Source organism: Oryctolagus cuniculus, chromosome X (genome assembly GCF_051225735.1).
Source record: "Oryctolagus cuniculus isolate XC-2025 breed Fujian yellow rabbit chromosome X, ASM5122573v1, whole genome shotgun sequence".
Classification (NCBI taxonomy): domain Eukaryota; kingdom Metazoa; phylum Chordata; class Mammalia; order Lagomorpha; family Leporidae; genus Oryctolagus; species Oryctolagus cuniculus.
In genome coordinates, this window is record NC_142888.1 from 126,106,222 (window position 1) to 126,129,750 (window position 23,529).

The window sequence follows — 23,529 nt, forward strand, 5'->3', positions numbered from 1 at the left end:
TGGGATAAAATACTGGATCTTAGTTGTTACTCTTAGTTGCCTGCTCTCCAGACCTGCACAATGCCATATTAGGAGGGGTTGAGAGAGGGATCCTAGAATCATATACCAGGGACTACCTTGGCTTCATTTGAACAGGTTTGCAAATCCTCTAGACTTGGCCTGTGTTGTCTCCTCCAAAAGTAACTAAGAAAGGCTAACTAAGAATAAAATGGTTGGTGAGAAAATAGGTTTACTAGTAGTGTCTCCATGAGCAAGTACATTACTGTTCAGCTCCCTGATGCCATCATTTGAGATTTTTTTGTGTAACTTAAACAATGCAGCATATGTGAAAATGCTTTGGAAATTGTAATGCACTACTCCAATTTAAGATGTTGATTCCTAGCCTCCATTACAGGGAAGCAAAGGAGTAGAATAACACACCATTGAACTTTGTGTCAGGAGACTCTGATTATAGTCCTAGTTTTGTCATTATTTATAGTGTAGGTATGGCGAGTCCCTTAACTTTCCTGGACCTCAGTTCACCATTATGTGGAATGAGATTAAATTAGATGAATATGAAAAATGACTTATCTCAGGAGAAATGAAAGATAATCCTTAGATGAAAATATTATAAATATAATGTGGATATAGTAACATACATACATAATTTACCTATAATAATACATAAATATATGTTACAATAATACATGTATATTATTATTTATACTAATATGTTACCTTGTGGGAAGTATCTTCATAAAGTTCATGGAAAATACATATTATGAAAAATGGATTTCAAAATGTTTTTGTATCAAAATAGACTTATCTTTTAATTCCACTTTCCACAAACTTTATGAAGTACTCTTTTTAAAAATTTTTTAAACTTTTATTTAGTACATATACATTTCCAAAGTATAGTTTATGGATTACAATGGATTCCCCCCCCCCATAACTTCCCTCCCACCCATAACCCTCCCATCTCCCACTCCCTCTCCCATTCCATTTACATCAAGATTCATTTTCAATTCTCTTTATATACAGAAGATCAATTTAGTATAAATTAAGATTTCATCAATTTGCCCCCACACAGAACACAAAGTGCAAAATACTGTTTGAGCACTAGTCATTATATAATTTAATACAACATATATGTGTGCACACATGTCAGATTTTAACTAGTTTAACACAATGTATTTCTGTGGGACATTCACTAGGGCATGGAAGTTAACTTTGTTTTTCAGAAATTATCTGTGTTATGGTATTTGCTATAGTCTATTTTGTGTATATGCCTCACAGAAATATAAAATGGTGTACTGGCAAACTGAAAATGCTGAAGTTGATTATAATATCAAATATAAAGAGCTTGAAAATTTTGTTCAGTCATTTCCTTATATAACAAAGCATGATGTGTGCATATTTGTCCCTTCAAGTTGTTTAACCTACTTTACTTTTCTCCCGTAGCGTTATTTTCCCGTTGAGATGAACACCAGTGTTCCAGAGCAGCGGAGATTCTCCCAGTTCAAACTTGTTGGGGCACTTTGAAAAGCCCAAAATTTATTCTTAGTTTTGTCATGTTTACTTTCAAATGTTAAATAAAGTTGATAGTTCTCTTTTATGCATCAAACCAGAGTACAGATTGTTTTTCCTTCCTTCCTTCCTTCCTTCCTTCCTTCCTTCCTTCCTTCCTTCCTTCCTTCCTTCCTTCCTCCCTTCCCTCCTTCCTTCCTTCCTTCCTCCCTCCCTCCCTCCCTCCCTCCTCTCCTCTCCTCTCCTTCCTTCCTTCCTTCCTTCCCTCCTTCCCTCCCTCCCTCCCTCCCTCCTCTCCTTCCTTCCTTCCTTCCTTCCTTCCTTCCTTCCTTCCTTCCCTCCTTCCCTCCTTCCCTCCTTCCCTCCTTCCCTCCTTCCCTCCTTCCCTCCTTCCCTCCTTCCTTCCCAGACAGAGAGAGGGAGAGACAGAAAGGACTTCCATCTGCTGCTTAACTCCGCAAATGGCTACATCAGCCAGAGCTGTGTCGATCCAAAGCCAAGAGCCAGGAGCTTCTCCTGGGTCTCTCACATGGGTGCAGGGGCCGAAGCACTGGTGCCATCTTCCACTGCTTTCCCAGGCCATAGCAGAGAACTGGATCGAAAGAGGAACAGCCAGAACACGAACCAACACCCATATGGGATGCTGGCACTGTAGGCAGAGGTTTAACCCCCAGATTCTTTCTAAAAAATAATTCTTATAGGATTTTAGAAACTATTTGTAAAACATTGGTGGCATTTCAAGCCCTAACTTGGTGATGTAATTTTGCAACTTGGGTTATTTTATCAACATTATTTCTGCTGGTGCTAAATAAGGAGTTCATGCTGTTATTCACCTTCAAGCAAAGTGTGTGTGGAGGGAACCTAGTGATCATATTTCACTATATATGAAACTATTTTGAGGAAAATAGATGAAAACATTTTAGTAGTGTTGCCCTTTTTATTTTATAACATTCTTTTCCCACCATAAGAGTGAGACACATTATAGGAAATTTGGTAGATAAGGATATGGGGAAAGAAAAAGAAATCAACCACTATTCAGAGTCCCACTATCCAGAAATAAATATTGTTGTTATCTTTTCTTCATGTTTTTAAGAAAACAGTTGTGTTCTGTGATATGTATAAATTGATTATACTTTTAAAAATAATATATTTTTATGCTTTACTTTCCTCTTTTGAAGTGTGTAGCACTTAAGTTGATGTAGACTCCTTATTCATTCAACATTCACTGAGCCCCTGCTGTGTCCTAGAGATATAGTTATGACCAATAGAGACTTGACCCTACCTTCATAGTGCTCTTCTAGCTGAAGAGGAAGCCAGGGAAAGCAGTAATGACAGGGATATGAGAGGATGAGTACCAGGTTCTATGGGCGTTCATAACTGAGGTAGCTAGCCAAAGTAGTTTCTTTCTTTCTTTTTAAGATTTAGTTATTTATTTGAAAGGCAGAAATACAGAGAGAGAGGGAGGGAGAGAGAGAGAGAGAGAGAGAGAGAGGGAGAATATCTTCCATTCTGCTGGTTTGCTCCCCTAAATGGCTGCAATGGCCAGGACTGGGCCAGGCTGAAGCCAGGAGCCAGGAGCTTCTTCCGGGTCTTTTACGTGGGTGCAGGGGCCCAAGGACTAGGGCCATCTTCCTCTGCTTTCCCAGGCACATTAGCAGAGAGCTGGATTGGAAGTGGAGCAGCAGGGATTCGAACCGTAGTCCATATGGGATGCTGGCAACACAAGCGGAGGCTTAACGTTCGACGCCACGGAGCTGGCCCTAAGAAAAGTAGTTTCTCAGAGAATAAGAAGGAATAAAAGGAGAGGACACTGAAATTTCCTATGATCCAGTTATTTCTCTAATATATTGCATTTCTGCAGGAAGGTATCTTGGTGTTTGGTGATCATAAAAGAAGCAACTCTTATTACAGAAATTTCAGATCCAGGTAGCTCCACAGATTTCAGATAAAATGAGTGTAAAAGAGTTCTTGTAGGGCCTGGCGTTGTGGCATAGCAGATAAAACTGCCACCTGTGAGTCTGGCATCCCATATGGTTGCCAGTTTGAGTCCCAGCTGCTCCTCCACTTCTGATCCAGCTCCATGCTAATGTGCCTAGAAAAGCAAGGGAGGAAAGCCCAAGTGTCTGGGCCACTATACCCACATGGGAGACCTGGAGGGAGCTCCTGGCTTCTGCCTGGCTCAGTCCTGGCTGTTGTGGCCAATTGGGGAGTAACTCTGCTTTTCCAATAATAATAAAAAAGACATTGTGCCTGGGAAATGTGTATTTACTGAGCAGGTGTGCTTGATGGCAACAACTACCACCCCCAATCCCATAATTAAGAACACTGGGTGCACTGCAAGATTTCTCAAGGCAATGGTGTCATCAGCTTCTGGAGAAGCTATGAGATATTTGATGGATACCAGACCTGTTGCTAATTCCCTTTTGATTTGAGAAATCCATATTTTTCAATGCAACTTTTGGATACAAATATGTTTGGGTATTCATTCATTGGTTCAACAATATGTATCAGAAAATATAGTGCTGGGGAGATAGAAGTGAACAAAGCATACAAAAATCTCTGCCCTTATAGAGTTCATATTCTAGTGAAGTAGTCAGAAAACAAAAAGATAAGTAAAATATATAGTATATTAGATAATATGTGCTAAGGAGAAAAAAATAAAGCACAATAAAGGACTGGGGTATATGAGGAAGGTTTGTATTTTTACTTAAGATGCTCAGAGAAGACCTCAATGAGAATATGGTGTCTGAGTAAAGACCTCAGGAAATAAGGAAGCAAGCTGTGCAGCTATCTGGGGTATAAGCATTCCAGAGAGAAGGAACAAGTACAGAGATCCTGAGGCAGAACTTGCCTTGCATGCTTCAAAGGAACATAGGGGAGGAATATGAAGGAGACTATCATTGCTTAAGAAGAGTGAGCAAGGGGGATAGATGTGGGGGCTGAAGTCAGGGGAATGACAATAAGGGATGGGTAGGCAGATTTACTTGGCACTTTGACTTTTGAAGCCATTGAATAGCTTTTAAGAAGTAATGGAATCTTACTTTTTTTTTTTGAGAGGCAGAGTGGACAGTGAGAGAGAGAGACAGAGAGAAAGGTCTTCCTTTGCCATTGGTTCACCCTCCAATAGCTGCCGCGGCCGGCATGCTGCAGCCGGCGCATTGGGCTGATCCGAAGCCAGGAGCCAGGTGCTTCTCCTGGTCTCCCATGGGGTGCAGGGCCCAAGCACTTGGGCCATCCTCCACTGCACTCCCTGGCCACAGCAGAGAGCTGGCCTGGAAGAGGGGCAACCAAGACAGAATCCGGTGCCCCGACCGGGACTAGAACCTGGTGTGCCAGCACCACAAGGCAGAGGATTAGCCTATTGAGCCGCAGCACCGGCCCTTTTGTTTTAACATGAGCACTATGTTTTTTATTGAGAGAAGACTTTAACAGACTGGTGCAGAAGTAGGGAGAGCAGCTAGGAAATTTGGTGGTGACACATACCAGGGTAGTAACAGTAAAAGTGGTGAGGTGGTCTTACTCACGTTTGATGAAGAGTAGCGTATATAGTGTAAGAAAGTATATAGTGTGTCAGGATTTGATGAAGAGTAGCGTATATAGTATAAGAAAGATGGGGATAAGAGTTTTGGCCCAGGCAACTACAATATAAATCTTGTGAACAAAAGAAATAATAAGGCAAAACTAGAAGGGAATACACTGCATGAAACCAGGAACATTAATCAGTCCCTGGTGACCATAAGAAAAATCATGATCAAATGTTCAAAATATGCAAAATGGGTCTGAACCTTGATTTAAAGGTAACTTATCTTCAAGAACTATTTCACTAGAAAAAGACACAGTCTTTATGATTGTGTACGTATGAGTCCATAGGATGAAAATAACAAGCAAAGCTTATGATTAATGGTTTAAAAGTAGAAGAAAAATAAGAATTCAGTTGGCCAGAATTTATGAAAGTCCTATTGGTGAAGTAGTTTTTTTTTTTTTTTTTTTAAGATTTATTTATTTGAGGCCGGCACTGTGGCTTACTAGGCTAATCCTCTGCCTGTGGCACCGGCACCCCGGGTTCTAATCCCAGTTGGGGCGCTGGATTCTGTCCTGGTTGCTCCTTTTCCAGTCCAGCTCTCTGCTGTGGCCCAGGAGTGCAGTGGAAGATGGCCCAAGTGCTTGGGCCCTGCACCCGCCTGGGAGACAGGATAAGTACCTGGCTCCTGGCTTCAGATCGGCATAGCTCCAGCCGTAGCAGCCATTTGGGGGGTGAACCAATGGAAGGAAGACCTTTCTCTCTCTCTCTCTCTCTCTCTCTCTCTCTCTCTCTCTCTCTCTCTCTTTCTCTCTCTCTCAATGTCTAACTCTGCCTGTCAAAAAAGAGATTTATTTATCTGAAAGAGTTAAGAGAGAGGTAGAGGAGGCTGGCGCCATGGCACAGTAGGTTAATCCTCTGCTTGCAGTGCTGGCATCCCATATGGGCGCCAGTTCTAGTCCTGGATGCCCCTCTTCCAATCCTGCTCTCTGCTATGGCCTGAGAAAGCAGTGGAGGATGGCTCAAGTGCTTGGGCCCCTGCACCCACGTGGGAGACCAGGAGGAGGCACCTGGCTCCTGGCTTCGGATCGGCGCAGCTCCAGCTGTTGTGGCCATCTGGGGAGTGAACCAATGGAGGGAAGACCTCTCTCTCTGTTTCTCCCTCTCACTGTCTGTAACTCTACCTCTCAAATAAAATAAATAAAATCTTTTTTAAAAAAAGAGAGGTACAGCCAGAGAGAGAGAGAGAGAGAGAAGGCTTCTATCCACTGGTTCACTCCCCAAATGACCGCAATGGCCAGAGCTGAGCTGATCCAAAGCCCGGAGCTTCTTCTGGGTCTCCTACATGGGTGCAGGTGCCCAAGGACTTGGACCACCCACTGACTTCCCAGGCCACAAGCAGAGAGATGGATCGGAAGTGGAGCAGCTAGGACTTGAACTGGCGCCCATATGGAATGCTGACACTGCAAGCTGGGGCTTTTACCCACTGTGCTACAAAAAACTGGCCCCTGAAGTAGTTTTTAAAATCTGAAGCCTACCCTCCTGGTTTCCACTCTACATTGTTCCTTTTTGTTCATAACATTTTTCACCCGTGGACCTACTAGGATTAAATTATTTTTATGGTTACTGTTTATTATGTGCCCCCCCCCCCGTCAGAATGTATGTCCTATTAGAGCAGGTATATTTGTATATCTTGTTCAGTAATGTAGCTCTGTAATTAGAGATCTCCCAAGAAAGAGACTGTGGATTGTGTGTGTGTGTGTGTGTGTGTGTGTTTATGTAGAGATTTATTATAAGAAATTGGCTCATGTGATCATGGAGGTAGATAAGTTCTAAGATCTGAGGGGTGTATTAGCAAGCTGAAAACCCAGGAGAGCTGATAGTTTAGTTCTAGCCCAAGTTCAAAGGTCTGAGAACCAGTGATATAGTTCTCATCTGGAGGCTGACAGATTTGAGACTCAAAAAGAATGAGTGTCCCAGTATTCAAGCAGGAGGAATTCTTGCTCACTCAGGAGAGGATTACCCCTTTTTGTTCTACTGAGGCCTTTGACTGATTGGATGAGGCTGACACACAGAGGGAGGACAATCTGCCTTACTTAATCTAGCAATTTACTTTTTCCATAATATGCATTTTCCAAGAAGTTTTTGAATACCTCCTCATATGCATGATGTCAAACTTTTGTGCATCAAAATAAAGTTGTCATTTGATTAAAAAATGTTAATTTCACCTCAAAGCACCATCACAGGTTCAGGCATTGTGGCACAGCAGATTAAGCCACCACTTGGGATACTAGCATCCCATATCAGAGAGTCTCAGCTGCTCCTTTTTCAATCCAGTGCCTAGGAAGCAGAGAACAATGGCCCAAGTACTTGAATTCTTGCTACCCGAGGGGAAACCCCAGTGGAATTCTTGGCTCCTAGTTTCTGCCTGGCCCAGCCACGGCTATTGAGGCCATTTGGGGAGTGAAACAATGGATGGAAGATCTCACTTTCTGTCATTCTATCTTTCAAATGATAATGATGATGATGATGATGATAAATATCACAAACACATCCAGAATACTGTTTGTTCAAATATTTGGGCATATCCAGTCAAATTGACACATAATTAACTATCACAATCCCAAGTGCCTAGGATGGTGTCTGGCATGTAGTAGGTGATCAATGAATAAAATATCTATTGGATGATTGAATTAGAAAGAATGATGATTTGTGGATTTCTTTTTGCTATGATGAGTGGTTACTTCCAAGTCAAAATGAAATCTTAGAAAAAAAGTTACTTATGGCCAGCGCCACGGCTCACTAGGCTAATCCTCCGCCTGCGGCGCCGGCACCCTGGTTCTAGTCCCGGTCGGGGCACCGGATTCTGTCCTGGTTGCTCCTTTTCCAGTCCAGCTCTCTGCTGTGGCCCGGGAGTGCAGTGGAGGATGGCCCAAGTGCTTGGGCCTTGCACCCACATGGGAGACCGGGGTGGGGGGAACCTGGCTCCTGGCTTCGGATCAGCACAGCATGCTGGCCGTAGTGGCCATTTTGGGGGGTTAACCAATGGAAAGGAAGACCTTTCTCCCTGTCTTTCTCTCTCTCTCTAACTTTCCTGTCAAAAAATAAAAAAAAAAATAAAAAAATAAAGAAATAATACAAAAGTTACTTATATCAAATAATCAGCAGAATTCAGTAGACAAGTAGTTGCTTTTAAAGCTACTCTTCAAGAATATGATCCTGCTGATCTAAATTTTTTACTTGTTTATTTTTGCCTCCGTGTGTGTGTGTGTGTGTGTGTGTTTGATAGAGAGAGAAAATAGAATATTTCCATATGCTAGAGAGAGAGAGAGAGAGAGAGAGAGAGAGAGAATATTTCCATCTGCTGGTTCACTCCCAAATGCCCACAGCAGCCAAGAGACTGGGCCAGGGCAAAGACAAGAACTCCATCTGGGTCTCCTATGTGGATAGTAGGGGCCAACCCAGGGTGCATTAGCAGGACACTAGATCAGAAACAGGTGCTGGGACTTGAACTGGTTCTCTGATATGGGATGTGGATATCGTAAGTGGCAGTTTAACCTGCTGCGCCACAATGCCTGGCGCTCTAAGTTTTAAAAGCTGCATTCAGGAGAAACCAAATGAAAAAGAACAACAGTAAAAAAGTTCTTTGGGTAAAAATAAGTAATAAAACAACTGCATAAGGAAGCATGTACTTTAGAATATAAGATTGAAATTTCAGTGAAATCACCTGTAATCTATGAAGATAAGGCTAGTCTGAAGCAGTGCTTTGAAAACAATACAGAGGATATTTGCATCTGTTCTCTAAAAAAATTAAAATCTAGGTTGTAGGGCATGAGAAAAATGATTATCTCTAAGTGGGCAAAGAATGTGAGCTTAGGGTGCTAGCTGAACAATTAGTGATGTGGAATAAATGCTGGATCAGAGATGAAAAGTTAAAGAAATTGAGGGTTGATATTTATTCAGATTAAAAGCCAAAGAGACCCTCAAAAGAGTGGGAAGGAAATAGTTATTCAAAGTGCTATCCTCAATATCAGTGTGTAATGCACTACCAAACCATATCTGACATGGATGATCAAGCCCTGCAAAAGATAGATGGGCAAATCATAAGCATATTAGTAATATGGACACATTAATAGTCTGACTCATTTCTCGCAGCCATTACCATATATATTCTAAATGAAAAGACAACTAGCTAAATGAGAAGTATTTCCGAAGCAGAGCCTAAATTTAACCTGATTAGGGTGACTATTTTACAACCAGAGATCACAAACATTCTTACTAACTCCAGACTTTATGACTCTGAACCAAGTATCACCAATTGGTGAAAGCCAAAGATCTTTCACTATATTCCTTGGACCACCAGAGTCTAGTAAAGAATCTGGAAAGATGTAAACTTCAGTAAGTTGGAAAATGAGGACAGTATCTCTCTTGGATGTCAGCATGATTGACAATGAAGCTTTATTGGTTTTAAATATTTATTTATTTGGAAGGCAGAGTTAGAGAGAGAGAGAAACAAAGAGAGAGAAAGAGAAAGGGAGAGAGAGAGAGAGAGAGAGAGAGAGAGAGAGAGGTGTCTTCCATCTGTTGGTTCACTCCCCCAAAAGGCTGCAATCTCAGGGCCTAGGCCATGCCAAAACTGGGAGCCAAGATCTTCCTCCCTATCTCCCATGTGGGTACAGGGGCCAAGCATGTGGGCCATCTTCTGCTGCTTTCTCAGGTACATTAGCAGGGAGCTGGATTAGAAGTGGAGCAACCGGGGCTTGAACTGGCATCCATATGGGATGCTGGCATCACAGGTGGTGGCTTTACCTGCTATGCTACAATGTCAGCCTCCAATGAAGCTTTGTTAACTAAGGGATTCTCTGTTATTTTCATTTTATTTTAGAGTAGTTTTAAATTTACAAAACAATAATTGAAGTAGTATTACAAAGAGCTTCCATATACTTCACACCCGTTTCCCCTATTAACATCATATTACTATCTTTGTAAAATTAATGAATCACACAATAAGGGATTCTTTTTAATGTAGTAAAGAACATTGTGTCCATAATGGCATTTTGTAAATGTATCTTGTCTATGTTCTAATGCTGCATAACTTTTTTTGTCAGGCATTGTTCTAGGAATTGGGGATACAGAGGTGAGTAAACTAAAAAGAACAGCATCTTTACTGTCATGAATTCTACATTTTGTATATGTATTTGTTGCCTAATTGAAATTCATTATACATGCATCTTAATAATTTAATGCACCATCAAAACTGACTGTGTGCACCATGAGGACAGAACCACAGAGCCACTATTCATTTACTGGCAGAATAAACTAAGGTTGAATATGTGGGTAGAAATGACCTTATCAATGTGAATCTGTAAACTTAAATTCTAAAATTGAGGATTATAATATTCCAAATACATTGACGTTATGGCTTGATAGCTGAGGGTAAGTATGAGAAGTAGAATTCTAATAGGTATTATTTGGTAGTCATAATTCCTAAATCCTTCTACTTAAGTCACTTCTACTTGTGTGATGTTGACCCAAATGATAAGTGAAGAAAAATAACCTTGCCTATATTCTCCACCAGTAAAGTTCTCAGAAAATAACTGAGATAGTACACATTTGGTGTTATAAGATTCTTCTGGATAATAAATTCTATGGTTCTGGTTTCATACAATTTAACAAGTGCTTATTGTATGTTAGACACTGTTAAATGCAGGGAAAAGCATAGAAACGAACAACCACAGCCCTTGCTCCAAAGAAACTTGCAAACTAATGAGGTAGACATTTGTAAACAGTGTCTTACACTTATAAACAGATTTCACAGGAGAGGTGCTTAATATTCCCTCTGATGGGTAGAGCATGGAAGAGTTTCCCAAAGTTGTAAGGAATTTCGAGCAAGTAACGAAAAAAGATGACATTGGGAAGGCAAAAGGTAATTCTCAATGTTTCATAAGAGCAATGGAAAGTAATTAAAGTTTTAAAAGGCCTCAGTTTCCTTTTTCAAAGTTCCTTTAAATCAGAAAACCAAGGTTGCATTGAACATAAGTTGTCACGTATGGCAGACAGGTTATCATATGTAGCTCCCTCCACTACCTTCACAACTATCGATGCCAAAAGAATGACAGGGAAGTTAATGGGACGTACACTTAAAAACTAAAAGTTTATCAAAGACCTTTGGGCAGGGCCAGTATATGGAGGGAAATGTAGGAGACAGTTTTTACAGGTGGCAGAGAGCTTAGGGTAAAGGCTTCTCGTTGCACTCTTCATTTCTCCTGGGGCCCGACTCTAATAGTTTGGGTGAATTTTACTGAACTTTTAGAAAAAGAAATCCCAATCCTACAAAAATTATTCTAGAAATTAGAATAACAGAAAACACTGCTCATCGTATCTATGAAACTAACACACTGTAGATGTCATAACCAGCTAAAAATAATACAAGAAAAGAGTGTTAGAGACAAATTTAACTTAAGGACATTGATGCAAAAATCCTATAAGTACCTATCTATCTATGTATCATATAGCTATAATTCAACAATATGTTTTCCTAAGAATTATTTATTTGAAAGGCATACTGACACACAGAGAAAGAGATCTTCCATATGCTGGTTCATTCCTGAAAAGGGCACAATAGCCAGGGCTGGGCTAATCCAAAGCCAGGAGCCTGAAGTCCATTTGGGTCTTCTACATGAGTAGCAGGGGCCCAGGTACTTGAGCTATCTTCTGTTGCTTTCCCATGCTCATTAGCAGGGAGCTGGATTGGAAGTGGAGATGCTGTGGCTCAAACTAGTGCTTATATGAGATGCAGTGTCATATGTGGCAGCTTTACCTGCTGCACCATGACACCAGCCACTCCACGATATTCCATAAGGATGTTCCAGTCTTGAAACATATTTGAATATAATCATATCAAAGGAAAAACTGGGAAAAATTACACAGTTTTCAGAAAAAGTGCAGAAGAAAGCAGTTGATAAATATCAAAAACCTTTTATGGATGTGGAATTTCTCATGGTAAAGCTTGGATAGTCACCCTGGTTCTGGGTCTTATTTCATTCTTCCCTTATGATCTCTGGAAATTTACTTTTCTTTCAAGCTAGGCTATGTATTAAAGATTATATATATATATATATATATATATAAAATCTTCATATATATCTTTATATATAAACATATATATATATATATATATATATAATCTCCCATATTCTGGTTCACTCCCCAGAAGTTCAGTAGCTAGTAACTGAATCCAGTTCTACTACATGTGCATCAAGTAACTATCCATTTGAACCATCACTTGTTGCTTTCAGAATGCATATTAGTAGGAAGCCAGAATCAGGAGCAGAGCTGGGACTTGATGCTAAGCACTTGTAGCATCTTAACCGCTGCACCAAATGCCTGACTCTGGGTATTATATTTTGTTCAGAATTCCTAGATCGTTTAAGGATGAGGTTGGATCCACATCAGCTCAATCTGCTCATTTGCCAGAATTCTCCTTATTCAGCCCTTAAGAATAATGAAATGTATAATGACATGGAAAAATGTTCCTGAACAGAGTTTTATAAAGCAGATTACATAATTTTATGTACGCTTAGGTACTGATTTTATTGTAAAAATGTATCACATAGTTATATTCTTGAAAATTATCTAATTAGCCAAAGTTCTTCAGGTAAAATTTACTTTAATGTCATGGGGTAGTTTATTTTATTTTTATAAATGCCACAATGTCTTGTTGTAGCTAGAGAAATGCCCTTCCACAATGCTCTGCTACAAACTAGTTTATTTACACAGTTCAAATAACCAGTTGATTCATTTGAGAGACAAAAAAATCACTTAATGAATAATCAATCAGAATATGAAGTCACTGGGTATCAAAAGTCACGGGATGCATGTTCATAATAAAACAGTTCACAGAATAGTTTTTAGGTGATCTGACTTACAATTTTTAAAAAGTAAAGTGTCATACTTGAAATAAGCATTACAAATAATTGGTACATTGGGAAATGACCTTAACAATTGAAACTATGTTGAAATGTGGTAACATTTTGAACTAGAAAGGACAAGACTTCACCTAATTCAATCACATCATTTTATAGCAGAAATTTGTTTCTGAGCCAAAACTAAGATTCAAATGTATAGGTTCATTACATTGGGTCTGGGTCCTGGTAGAACTTCAGTTTCCTTTGTGGTCCCTGAAGGCAGACTATTGGTAAGGGATTGATGTGCAGCAATAGCTCTTCCTCTGACACCATAAACTAGGCCTGAGTCCTATGGAGAAAAGAGCATTCTTTCCATTTCTTTTTGGAACATAGTGTGGGTTAAGTGCAGTGGAGAGAATGGAAGCTGCAGGTTGGGAATACTGGAAGGTAACATCTTGAGGGGAATAGCAGTGGCAGTGAATTTTTGGAAGAATTAGGGAAAATTAGGTAATTGATTCTGTGAATATGAATAAATCACCTACCATATTCTGGGCACACTGTTCTAGGTGATTGGGATACATTATGGGAAAAAATGAAAAGTCCTGACCTCAAGGAGGTTACATTCTAGATGGGTGTAAGGCAGAGAAGAAACAGTAAGAATAGTAAGTAAATTATATAATACATTAGAATGTCTAAAGTACTCTGGAAGAAAGAAGAAATAGAACAGAAAGAGAAGGGTTTAGAGTGGAATTGAGGGGAAGCACATGTTGTACTGCTGAATAACCAGGATAAACTTCATTAAGTAGGAATGATTTGAAAGATGTAAAGGAGTTAGAGCTTATATCTAAGGGAGGTGCAGGCCAGCAGAAGAGATGGCTGGAGTAAAACTCCCCAAATGGGTGCATGTCTGATAAGTTTGCTGAACAGCCTGAATGGCCTGTGTGGCTGATTTAGAGCAAGGGGAAGAGTATTTGATGAGGCAATTGCAGAGGTATTGGGTAAGGTGACATCAAGGGCCCCGAAGACCTTAATGAAGACTTGGGCTTTTGTGAGATGGGGTCAGTGTAGATAGGTGAGCTGAGGATATGAGGGACTTGGCTTTTGTTTTAATAGAATCACTTGATTACTGGGGTTGTTGTATTGAATAGACTCTAGAATAGCCAAAGAAGCAGGATGTCAGTGATGAGCCTATTGTATCAATGTGGGTGGCTCAAACCAGAGTAGTAGCAGGTAAGAAGTGAAGTTAAGGGACCTGGCGCTGTGGTGTAGCAGGTAAAACTGCCACCTGCAGTGCTGGGATCCCATATGAGCACCGGTTTGAGTCCTGGCTGCTCCACTTTCGATCCAGCTCTCTGCTATAGCCTAGGAAAGCAATGGAAAATGACCCAAGTCCCAGGGCCCCTGCACTCGCGTGGGAGACCCTGAAGAAGCTCCAGTCTCCTGGCCTCAGATCGGCTCAGCTCTGGCTGTTGTGGCCATTTGGGGAGTGAACTAGTGGATGGAAGACAGCTCTCTCTCTCTCTCTCTCTAACTCTGCCTTTTAAATAAATAAATAATCTTAAAAAAAAACAAGAAGTGAGGTTAAGAAGGTCATATTTTTGGAAATATTTTGAATGAAATGTCTATACCATTTCCTGACAGATTGGATATGAGGTGTAAGATAAAGAGAGTAATTCAAGAAATACTAGGTGTATGGAATTCCTATCAGTATGGATATGAGAAAGGCTGCAGGAGAAGCAGGTTTGAGGGGATGATCAGAAATTGGTCATGTTGACTTTGAGGTAAGTTATCGGCATTCAAGTGCATATGTTGAGTAAGTAGTTGAAGTTGTAAGTCTGGAGTTCAGGTCTGGAGATAGAAATTTGGGGATTGTCAGCTTATAGATCGTCAGCTTACAGATGATATTTAAATCCATGTAGTAAGGTGAGTGCAATAGTTACAGAAAAAAACCATGGACTAATAGCAAAATTGGTGTGAAGAAAGAGAGGAAAGCCTACAAAAGAGATTGAAATTCTCAAAGGAAGTGGAGGGAAACACAAAGCATATGGTGTTCTGGAAGTCAAGGGAAAAAAGGAGAATGATATGATCAGTGATCAAATTCTGCTAAGTCAGATGAGAGCTTAGACTTGAAAGTAGATTTATCCATGTGGAGGTTGTTGTAAAACTTGATGACAACAATTTTCATGGAGTCATAGGGGTGAAAGCATGATTGCAATGAACTCAAGTTAGAATAGAGAAATTGGAAACGGCAGAGATAGGCACTCTTGAGAAATTTTGCCTCAAAGAAGAGCAAAGAAAACAAGCTGTGGTTGGTGGGAGGAATGAAATCAAGAGGGGAGTGTGTGTGTGTGTGTGTGTGTATTAAGGTATTATATTTCATAATTGAAAAGGAAATCATTTCTACCTTTGGAATTTATTGGCAAATAAACAAGTTAATGCAAATTGTGCTGAATTTAGACCTGCTATGTAAAAAATGTGAAAATGAACCACTGCTTTGAAAAATGTTTTTCAAAGACCCCACAGAAGAGTAGGATTACTACCATTTTGGGATATGCTAGAAATGAAAATTCTAGCTAGTTCCACCCAAAACCTACTGAATCAGAAATTCTGTTTCTAAAGTTTGTTCACTTAATTTGGAAGACAGAGATGATCTTCCATCTGCTGGTTCATTTCCCCAGTGCCTGCAGCTGCAGAGGCTGGGCCAGGCCAAAGGCAGGAGCTGGGAACTCAATCCTTGTCTCCCAAGTGGATGACTGAAACCCAACTACTTGAGCCATTACCTGCTGTCTCCTAGGGTACACATTAGCAGGAAACTGGATTCAGCAGTGGAGTTGAGACTCCAATCCAGACACTCCAATATGGGATGTGGGTTTCCCAAGGAGTGTCTTAACTGCTAAGCTAAACTCTGCCCCTACCCTCAGAAATGGTTTTAACAGCCCTTCAGGTGATTCTGATGCAGATTGAAGTTTGATATTTACTGGTGTAGAACACTATTTTTTTTTTGTATAGGCAGAGTGGACAGTGAGAGAGAGAGACAGAGAGAAAGGTCTTCCTTTGCCATTGGTTCACCCTCCAGTGGCCGCCACGGCTGGCGCGCTGCAGCCGGCGCACCACGCTGATCCGATGGCAGGAGCCAGGTACTTCTCCTGGTCTCCCATGGGGTGCAGGGCCCAAGTACTTGGGCCATCCTCCACTGCACTCCCTGGCCACAGCAGAGAGCTGGCCTGGAAGAGGAGCAACCGGGACAGAATCCGGCGCCCCGACCGGGACTAGAACTCGGTGTGCCGGCACCGCAAGGCGGAGGATTAGCCTAGTGAGCCGTGGCGCCGGCCAATGTGTAGGAAACTATTAAGAGGTGAGTTTATTTCCATGTTGTTAACAGAGAATGTCTTCATTGCTTTACTAAGAGCAGAAAGTATGTTTTTTCCTCTCCCTGCCCAACTCCATATTATTCATGTGTCTCCACCATAAGGGAAGTCCCTCTCCCTTCTCTATATGCCTCCTCGTTCATTTCTTCTTCCTTTTCTTAGAGGACGGCTCAAATGCATAGGTGACAATAGACAGGAGTAAGGACAGCTTGCCTATGGAAATCCATAAGACAGCAGCATGGACAAAAGGGTGGCATCAATGGGAGTCTATGGAGGTTCTTAGTATTTTAATTTTCTCAGATAAGTAGGAAGTGCAATCATGAGCTGGGAGTGAGAATAGAGTTGTTCTGGCAAGCTTGGCCACACATTCTGTGGGCAATACTCTATGAAAACAGTCGAACTCCAGCACAGCTAGTGGTAGTATGAAATTATAATGACTTCAATAGAGAGATATTAGCAATATTTTAATCCTTTGACAAAGCAACCTCACTTTTAGTAGTTTTGCCAAAAGATACATGTGGAGAAAGTTCATAAGGCTGACCTTCCCCCATGAGAAAGAGCATTTTATGCCTGGGGGTGGTAGGTTCTCCAGAAAAAAAAATGCCTCCCTAGAGTAAACATTTAAAGTACCATTGGGTTGGGGGGCAATTTAAGTTGAATACAGGGGCATCTTGTGTTCTTGAGTTGATAGCCTTGTTACTGTAGAACACTAGGGAACAAAGCCCAGCTACTTTGACCATGACTACCAATTATGCTTGTTGTTTAATGCTTTCTATTTAATGCTGTGCACCATGACAAGGAGGTGCAGATTACTGACTGATTGGCTGCCATCAGTCACTTCTGTAAGTAGAGTAAACCCATGAACCCATGTCTCTCCCAGTTGTACTTCTGGGTGATTGCTTTGGAACTAGTGAATGTTATGTGTGAGTTCTCTTGGACCTCGGGCTTCTGTAGCATGACAGTACACTTCCACAGAAATGAAACAACATTTACACCAAGGTTATTTATTGTGGTGTTGTTTGTAATAGGAGATATTGAAAATAAACTGAATGACCACTGACTAGGGATTAGTTGATGGAGTACTCTGTATCCATAGAAAGAATAAGAAACATCTTTACATGCTGGCAGAAGATGATTTCCTGGCTATGTTAATCAGTAAAAAATGCAAGATACAAGGCAGTTTATAACATGCTACCTTCCGTGTAAGAAAGGGAATGAGAACATATACTTATCTTTACAAAAAGACGCAGGAAAGACAAACCCGAAAGCAAGAAAAAATTATCATGTAAAAGGAATGGGTAGGAATAAGGGTAGAGGAGAAAGATAAGATTTCTCTGAGAATTTCTTTTAGTATAGTATTTAAAAAAATTTTTTTTATTTATTTGAAAGAGTTGCCGAGAGAGGTAGAGACAGAGTGAGAGGTTTTCCATCTGCTAGTTCATTCCCCAAATGGCCACAATGGCTGGAGCTGAGCCAGGAGCCAGGAGATTCTTCTGGGTCCCCCATTCAGGTGCGAGGCCCCAAGGACTTAGGCCATTTTCTTCTGCCTTCTCAGGCCATAGCAGAGAGCTGGATCAGAAGAGGAGCAGCTGGGACATGAACTGGTGCCCATATGGGATGCCAGCACTGCAGGGGCTTAGTCCACTACACCACAGCACTGGCCCCAGAGTTCACCTTTTTTTGTTGTTAAAGATTTATTTATTTATTTGAGAGAGAGAGAGAGAGAGAGAGAGAGAGAGAGAGAATCTTCCATCTGCTGCTTCACTCCCTAAATGGCCGCAATGGCCAGAGCTGGGCCAATATGAAGCTAGGAGGCAGGAGGCAGGAGCCAGGAGCTTCTTCTGGGTCACTCTCATGTGGGTGCAGGGGTCCAAGCACTTGGGCCATCTTCCACTGCCTTCCCAGGCCACAAGCAGAGAGCTGGATTGGAAGAGGAGCAGCCAGGAGAAGAGCTGGGACTCATATGGGATGCCAGTGCTGCAGATGGGTGGCTTAACCCACTGTGCCCTCAGTACCAGCTCCAGAACATCTGAATTTAATCCGGGAAACAGGCAGAACTCAGGGTATGGTTTTGATCAATGCTTGTGAGAATATGTGGCTTGAGAAGACAAATTCAAGAGCTGGGTAAAACCACTGGGGAGCATCTGATTATTCTGGGATCTGTTGTTATTATCTGGTGTGCTTTTATACCCCTAGAGCCTCCAGTATCTTTGGGGTTTCTCAGAGCCTGTGTTTGTCTTGGGACTCTGGGGCTCACAACTTGTGGATGCTTCTGCAAAAGACACTACAGGACCTGTTTAGGCTTGGTTCTCTCAGACCCTTAACCTAAGGTACAGAGTTCACCTTTTAAAGTGTATAATTCTGTGGGATTTTTTTTCCTTTGGTATAGTCACGAAGTTTTGCATCAATGAAACCATCATCAAATTTCTAATTCCAGAATATTTGCTTCTTTCCATAACGAAATCCCATACTCATTAGCAGTCATTTTCCCATTGCCACTTCCCCCCGACCCTGCAACCACCAGCCTACTTTGTATTCTAGACAAGTCATACAACTGAAGTTACATGATATGTGATCTTTTGTGCCTGGCTTCTTTCATTTAGTATAATGTATTCAAAGTTCATTTTAGTTGTTGTATGTATCAGTTTATTCTTTTTAAGAGCATAATAATATTTCATTTTATGGATATACCACACTTCATTAATTTGAACATTTGGATTGCTTCCATTTGGGGGCTATTATGAATAAAGCTGATATCAATAGTCATGTGCAAGTTTTTGCATGAACAGGTTTTCATAATCTCTTGGGCATATATATCTAGAAGCAGAAGTTCAGTGTCATTGATACCTCTATGAGAATATATTTCCTGGTTTTTATTCCAAGTTCTTGTCTCTACATGAGAACAATTCAAAGTGGATGTATTAAGTAAGGTGTACAAATGAGAGCATGATTTATTTAGAGAGTGAACACATTCACGCATGAGTGTGGGCAACCCCGCGAAGAGAGATACTTGCTATGAGAGGATCTGAAGGGTGCTTGCGAGGAGAGAGGGAGTGGGAGAAGGCAAGAGAAAGGCCAAAAAACAGAGACCACTTTCCTGTGCAATAGTATCCTTTATGGGGTTGTCCTCAAATTGAATATGCAAACAGGGTGAAGTTTGCCTGAGGTTTAGTATGTGAGATGTTTTCTGGAGTTTCATGACATCTCCACATGGAGTTTAAGTTCCACGTGTTCATCATAACCTCTCTTCCTTCCCAGTCCCAGTCCCAGTCCCAGTCCCAAATGAGACACAGGTGCATTATGGGAAAGTGGGCATACTGGATCAACATATAAGAGTATGGAGTCACAGTGCAGGGCTGCAAGACAAAAGCTGTGGAAATATCTCCCAGCTCATTTATTCCTACCTAATTCCCTGCTTAGATCATCCATATCAATACTACCATGCCTAAAAATTTTAATGTATTTGATCGTAGCCATTCTAGTAGATATGAAGTGGTATCACATTATGGTTTAATCTGTTTTTTCCTAATTGTTGATGTTGATCATTTTCTTATGTGTTTGTTGGTCAAATGTTTAATAGTCTTTGGAGAAAATGCTGTTCATATCTTTTGCCTGGTTTTTATTGGGTTGTCTTTTCATTGCTGAATTGTAAGAATTATTCAATATTCTGGATTGTCGCTCCCCCTCTTCTTGGAGGAACGACACAAGACCCTGCGCTGTTCTTTCGTCTGCTCGGCCCTCCCCGGGTTTGCTGCTGGTTCTTCCCGGGTTGGCTACCGACCCTTCCACCTCCGTGGAAGGGCGGTTCCCCCTGCCACTTTCCCCACTTCCGCGGGGGAGCGGCACACCGCCGGCCAGCTCTCTCGGGGGCTGCTCAGGTGTTCCTTCAGATAGATGTTCCTGGTGCATGTTGTCTCTCTCCTCCTTTATAGTCCTCTTTCACCAATCCCAACTCTGCTACCCACACGCCGAGTATGCTGCTTTCCTCCAATCAGGAGCAGCATCAGCTCCTGCAGGTCATCACTCAAGTTGGCGAGAGGCAGCTGCGTAGAAGTTGTTACTCCCTTCTCAGCGCCATATTGTGGGAGAGCAGATGCATAGAGTAAGTCTTAATTCCAGTAACAGTCTAGTCCGAGTTGCTCCCCACACTGGATAAAAGTCTTTATCGGATATATGGCTTGAAAATATTTTATTCTGTTCCATGGATTGTCTTCTCACCATTTGATAGTGTCCTTTGAAGCACATTTTCTTTCTTACTTTGATGGTGTTCAATTTATATATCTTTTCTTTGTGTGTGTTTATGTGTGTGTGTTTATGTGTGTGCTTTTGGCTCTCTGGGAAACTGTAGGGATTATCCATCTGGGTCAGGTCCCCTTACTAAAAAGACCATTCTTGCCTGCTCTGTACCTTAGTAAAGACTTTACCAAAGATCATGTGATCATATAATTGTGGGCTACTATGATTTCTACTTTGCTGTATTCATCTGCTTATACTTTCCATAGTACCACACAGTCTTAATTGTAATTATTGTAGCATTATATTGCGTCCCAATATCTGGTTGTATAATCTTGCAGCTTTGTTTTTTGAAGTTGTTTTGGTTATTCTTGGAATTTTACATTTCTGTATAAGTTTCAATATAGGTGTATCAATTTTCCTATCAAATTTGTGGTGATTTTTTATATTGGAATTTAATGGAATCCATAAATCAAGTTGGGAGGAATTGACAGATTAACGACATCAAAACTCCAACCTATGAACATGACATTCCTAAATTTACATCTCTTTAGCTTCCCTTTGTTGTGATATATTGTTCACAAATATTTCAGGGTTTGATTCCCTCTCTCTCACACACACGCACACATATGCGCACACACACATGTTCCTGAGGAAGTCTTTGAAAAGTTCATGGAAATCTGTATAATGAAAAAAACTATACATGGTTTCTAAAATCTTTCCAACAAAATAAAGTTATCTTTTAATTAAATTCCATTTCCATAAACTTTTAAAAGTCTCTTCATATTATTTTTCATTTTTAAAGATTTATATTTTGAAAGGCAGAGTTGGGGGGGGGAGAGAGAGAGAGAGAGAGAGAGAGAGAGAGAGAAATATCATTCTTCCATCTGCTGGTTCACTTCTCAAGTGACCACAAAGGCCAGGGCTGGGCCAGGCCAAAATCAGGAGTTCTGGAACTCCATCTGGATTTCTCATGTTGATAGAAGGGGCCCAAGTACTTGGGCCACTGTTTGCTGTTTTCCCAGCCACATTAGTGGGAACTAGATCAGAAGAGGAGTAGCTAGGACTTTAACTATAGAATGATAGCACCACAGGTGACAGCCTAACCTGCTGCACCACAATGCTGACCCCTAGTTTGTAATTCTTATTTATTGAAATATTTAATATTTTGTTATTCTAGCTTTGTAAAATTATATGATGATCAATGTTCCTTTTTTTTCTTGTCTTTTTTTTTGGGGGGGGAATTTGTGTAAAGCTAATGTTATTTCTTTACATGTTTGAAATAATTTATTAGTGAAACCATTTCTGCCTGGAGTCTTAATTTGTTGGGATATTTTTAATAACAGATTTCATATCGTTCATAGATATAGGACTATCCTGTGCCAGTTTTATTGAGCTCCTCAATATTAACTTAGTCAAGGAATTTGCCCACTTCTTCTAAAGCTGCTTCTGCCCTATTCTCTGCCCTTTTTCTGAGTCCCTCAAATACACTTGTATTAGACTTTACCAACATTTAATATATTTCTTATACTCTATTCAGGAATGTCCATCTTTTTTGCCCCCACATTTCTTTCTAGATATTACCTACTGACTCATCTTTTAATGTATCAATCTCGTTTTCAATGTTGCTCCATCTGCTGTTAAGTCTATCTGTTGAGATCTTACTTTTAGCTATTGTATTTTCTAATCTGGACTTTCCATTTAGCTTTTTATTATAGATTCCAATTCATTGGTGACATAGTCTCTCTTGCCATATTTATTTATGAACATATTCATCACAATTATTTAAAAAATCTGTTAGTAACTCCAAAATCTCCTATCTTTGGTTCTGACTTGTTCTGACTTCTCTTTTTTTTCTCATGATCTTGTTTATTGGTGTACCATTGTTTTTTTTTTTTTAAAGATTTATTTATTTATTTGAAAGGCAGAGTTACAGAGAGGCAGAGGCGGAGACAGAGACAGAGAGAGATCTTCCATCTGCTGGTTCACTCCCCAGTTGGCTGTAACAACTGGAGCTGCGCGGATCCAAAGGCAGGAGCCAGGAGCTTCTTCCAGGTCTCCCATGTGGGTGCAGGGGCCCAAGGACTTGGGCCATCTTCTACTGCTTTCCCACATAATAGCAGAGAGCTGGATAGGAAGTGGAGCAGCTGGGACTCGAACCGTTGCCCATATGGGATGCCAGCACTGCTGGCGGCTTTACCCACTATGCCACAGCACAGGCCCCCAGTAAATTTTTATTAAATACCAAATATTCAAATATGTGTGGAAAAAATGTAAAGGGGTCAGATCATGTTATCTTCCTCCAATGAGGATTCCCCTTTCCACTGCCAGGCTTCAGGGAATCAGATCACATCAATTCAGCTAAGGTCTTTGCTGATTCAAGGATAATTGGCAGTCTTTGTGTGTTGCAATTTACTCCTGGTTCATGCCTACTTCTAGAGTGATTATCTAGGAATTCAGCTAAGAATCAAAGTTGTTTGCAAGGGCTTCTCCTTTTTTTTTTTTTTTTTTGACAGGCAGAGTTAGAGAGAGAGAGACAGAGAGAAAGGTCTTCCTTTTTCCATTGGTTCACCCCTCAAGTGGCCGCTGCAGCCAGCGTGCTGTGGCCTTTGGACTGCGCTGATCTGAAGCCAGGAGCCAGGTGCTTCCTCTAGTCTCACATGCTGGTGCAGGGCCCAAGCACCTGGGCCATCCTCCACTGCACTCCCGGGCCACAGCAGAGAGCTGGCCTGGAAGAGGAGCAACTGGGACAGAATCCAGCGCCCTGGCTGGGACTAGAACCCAGGGTGCCGGCGCCGCAGGCAGAGGATTAGCCTAGTGAGCCGCAGGGCTGGCCAGGGCTTCTCCTTTTTGCCAGATATGGACTCCTATGTTTTCAGCTGGCACACTGAGCCTGTCACAAACATGCTCTATTTTGCTGATGCTTGCTGATTTCCGTTTAGTCTCATTCTCTGCGCATGTTAAATTGTACATGTCTCTAGAAGAAAACTGATTC

The 23,529-nt window shown here is 41.1% G+C and overlaps 1 protein-coding gene across 2 annotated transcripts in view; it reads left to right on the forward strand.

Moving 5' to 3' along the window:
- FMR1NB (FMR1 neighbor) overlaps positions 1–1,597 on the forward strand; it is a 45,443-nt gene extending 43,846 nt beyond the window's left edge. For both annotated transcript variants that reach the window (XM_008273460.5, XM_089324181.1), the window contains one exon: positions 1,441–1,597. In XM_008273460.5, the coding sequence (XP_008271682.1) occupies positions 1,441–1,457 (17 nt within the window). In that variant the 3' untranslated portion in view covers positions 1,458–1,597. The remainder of the gene's footprint in view (positions 1–1,440) is intronic.
- Positions 1,598–23,529: the final 21,932 nt, after the last annotated feature.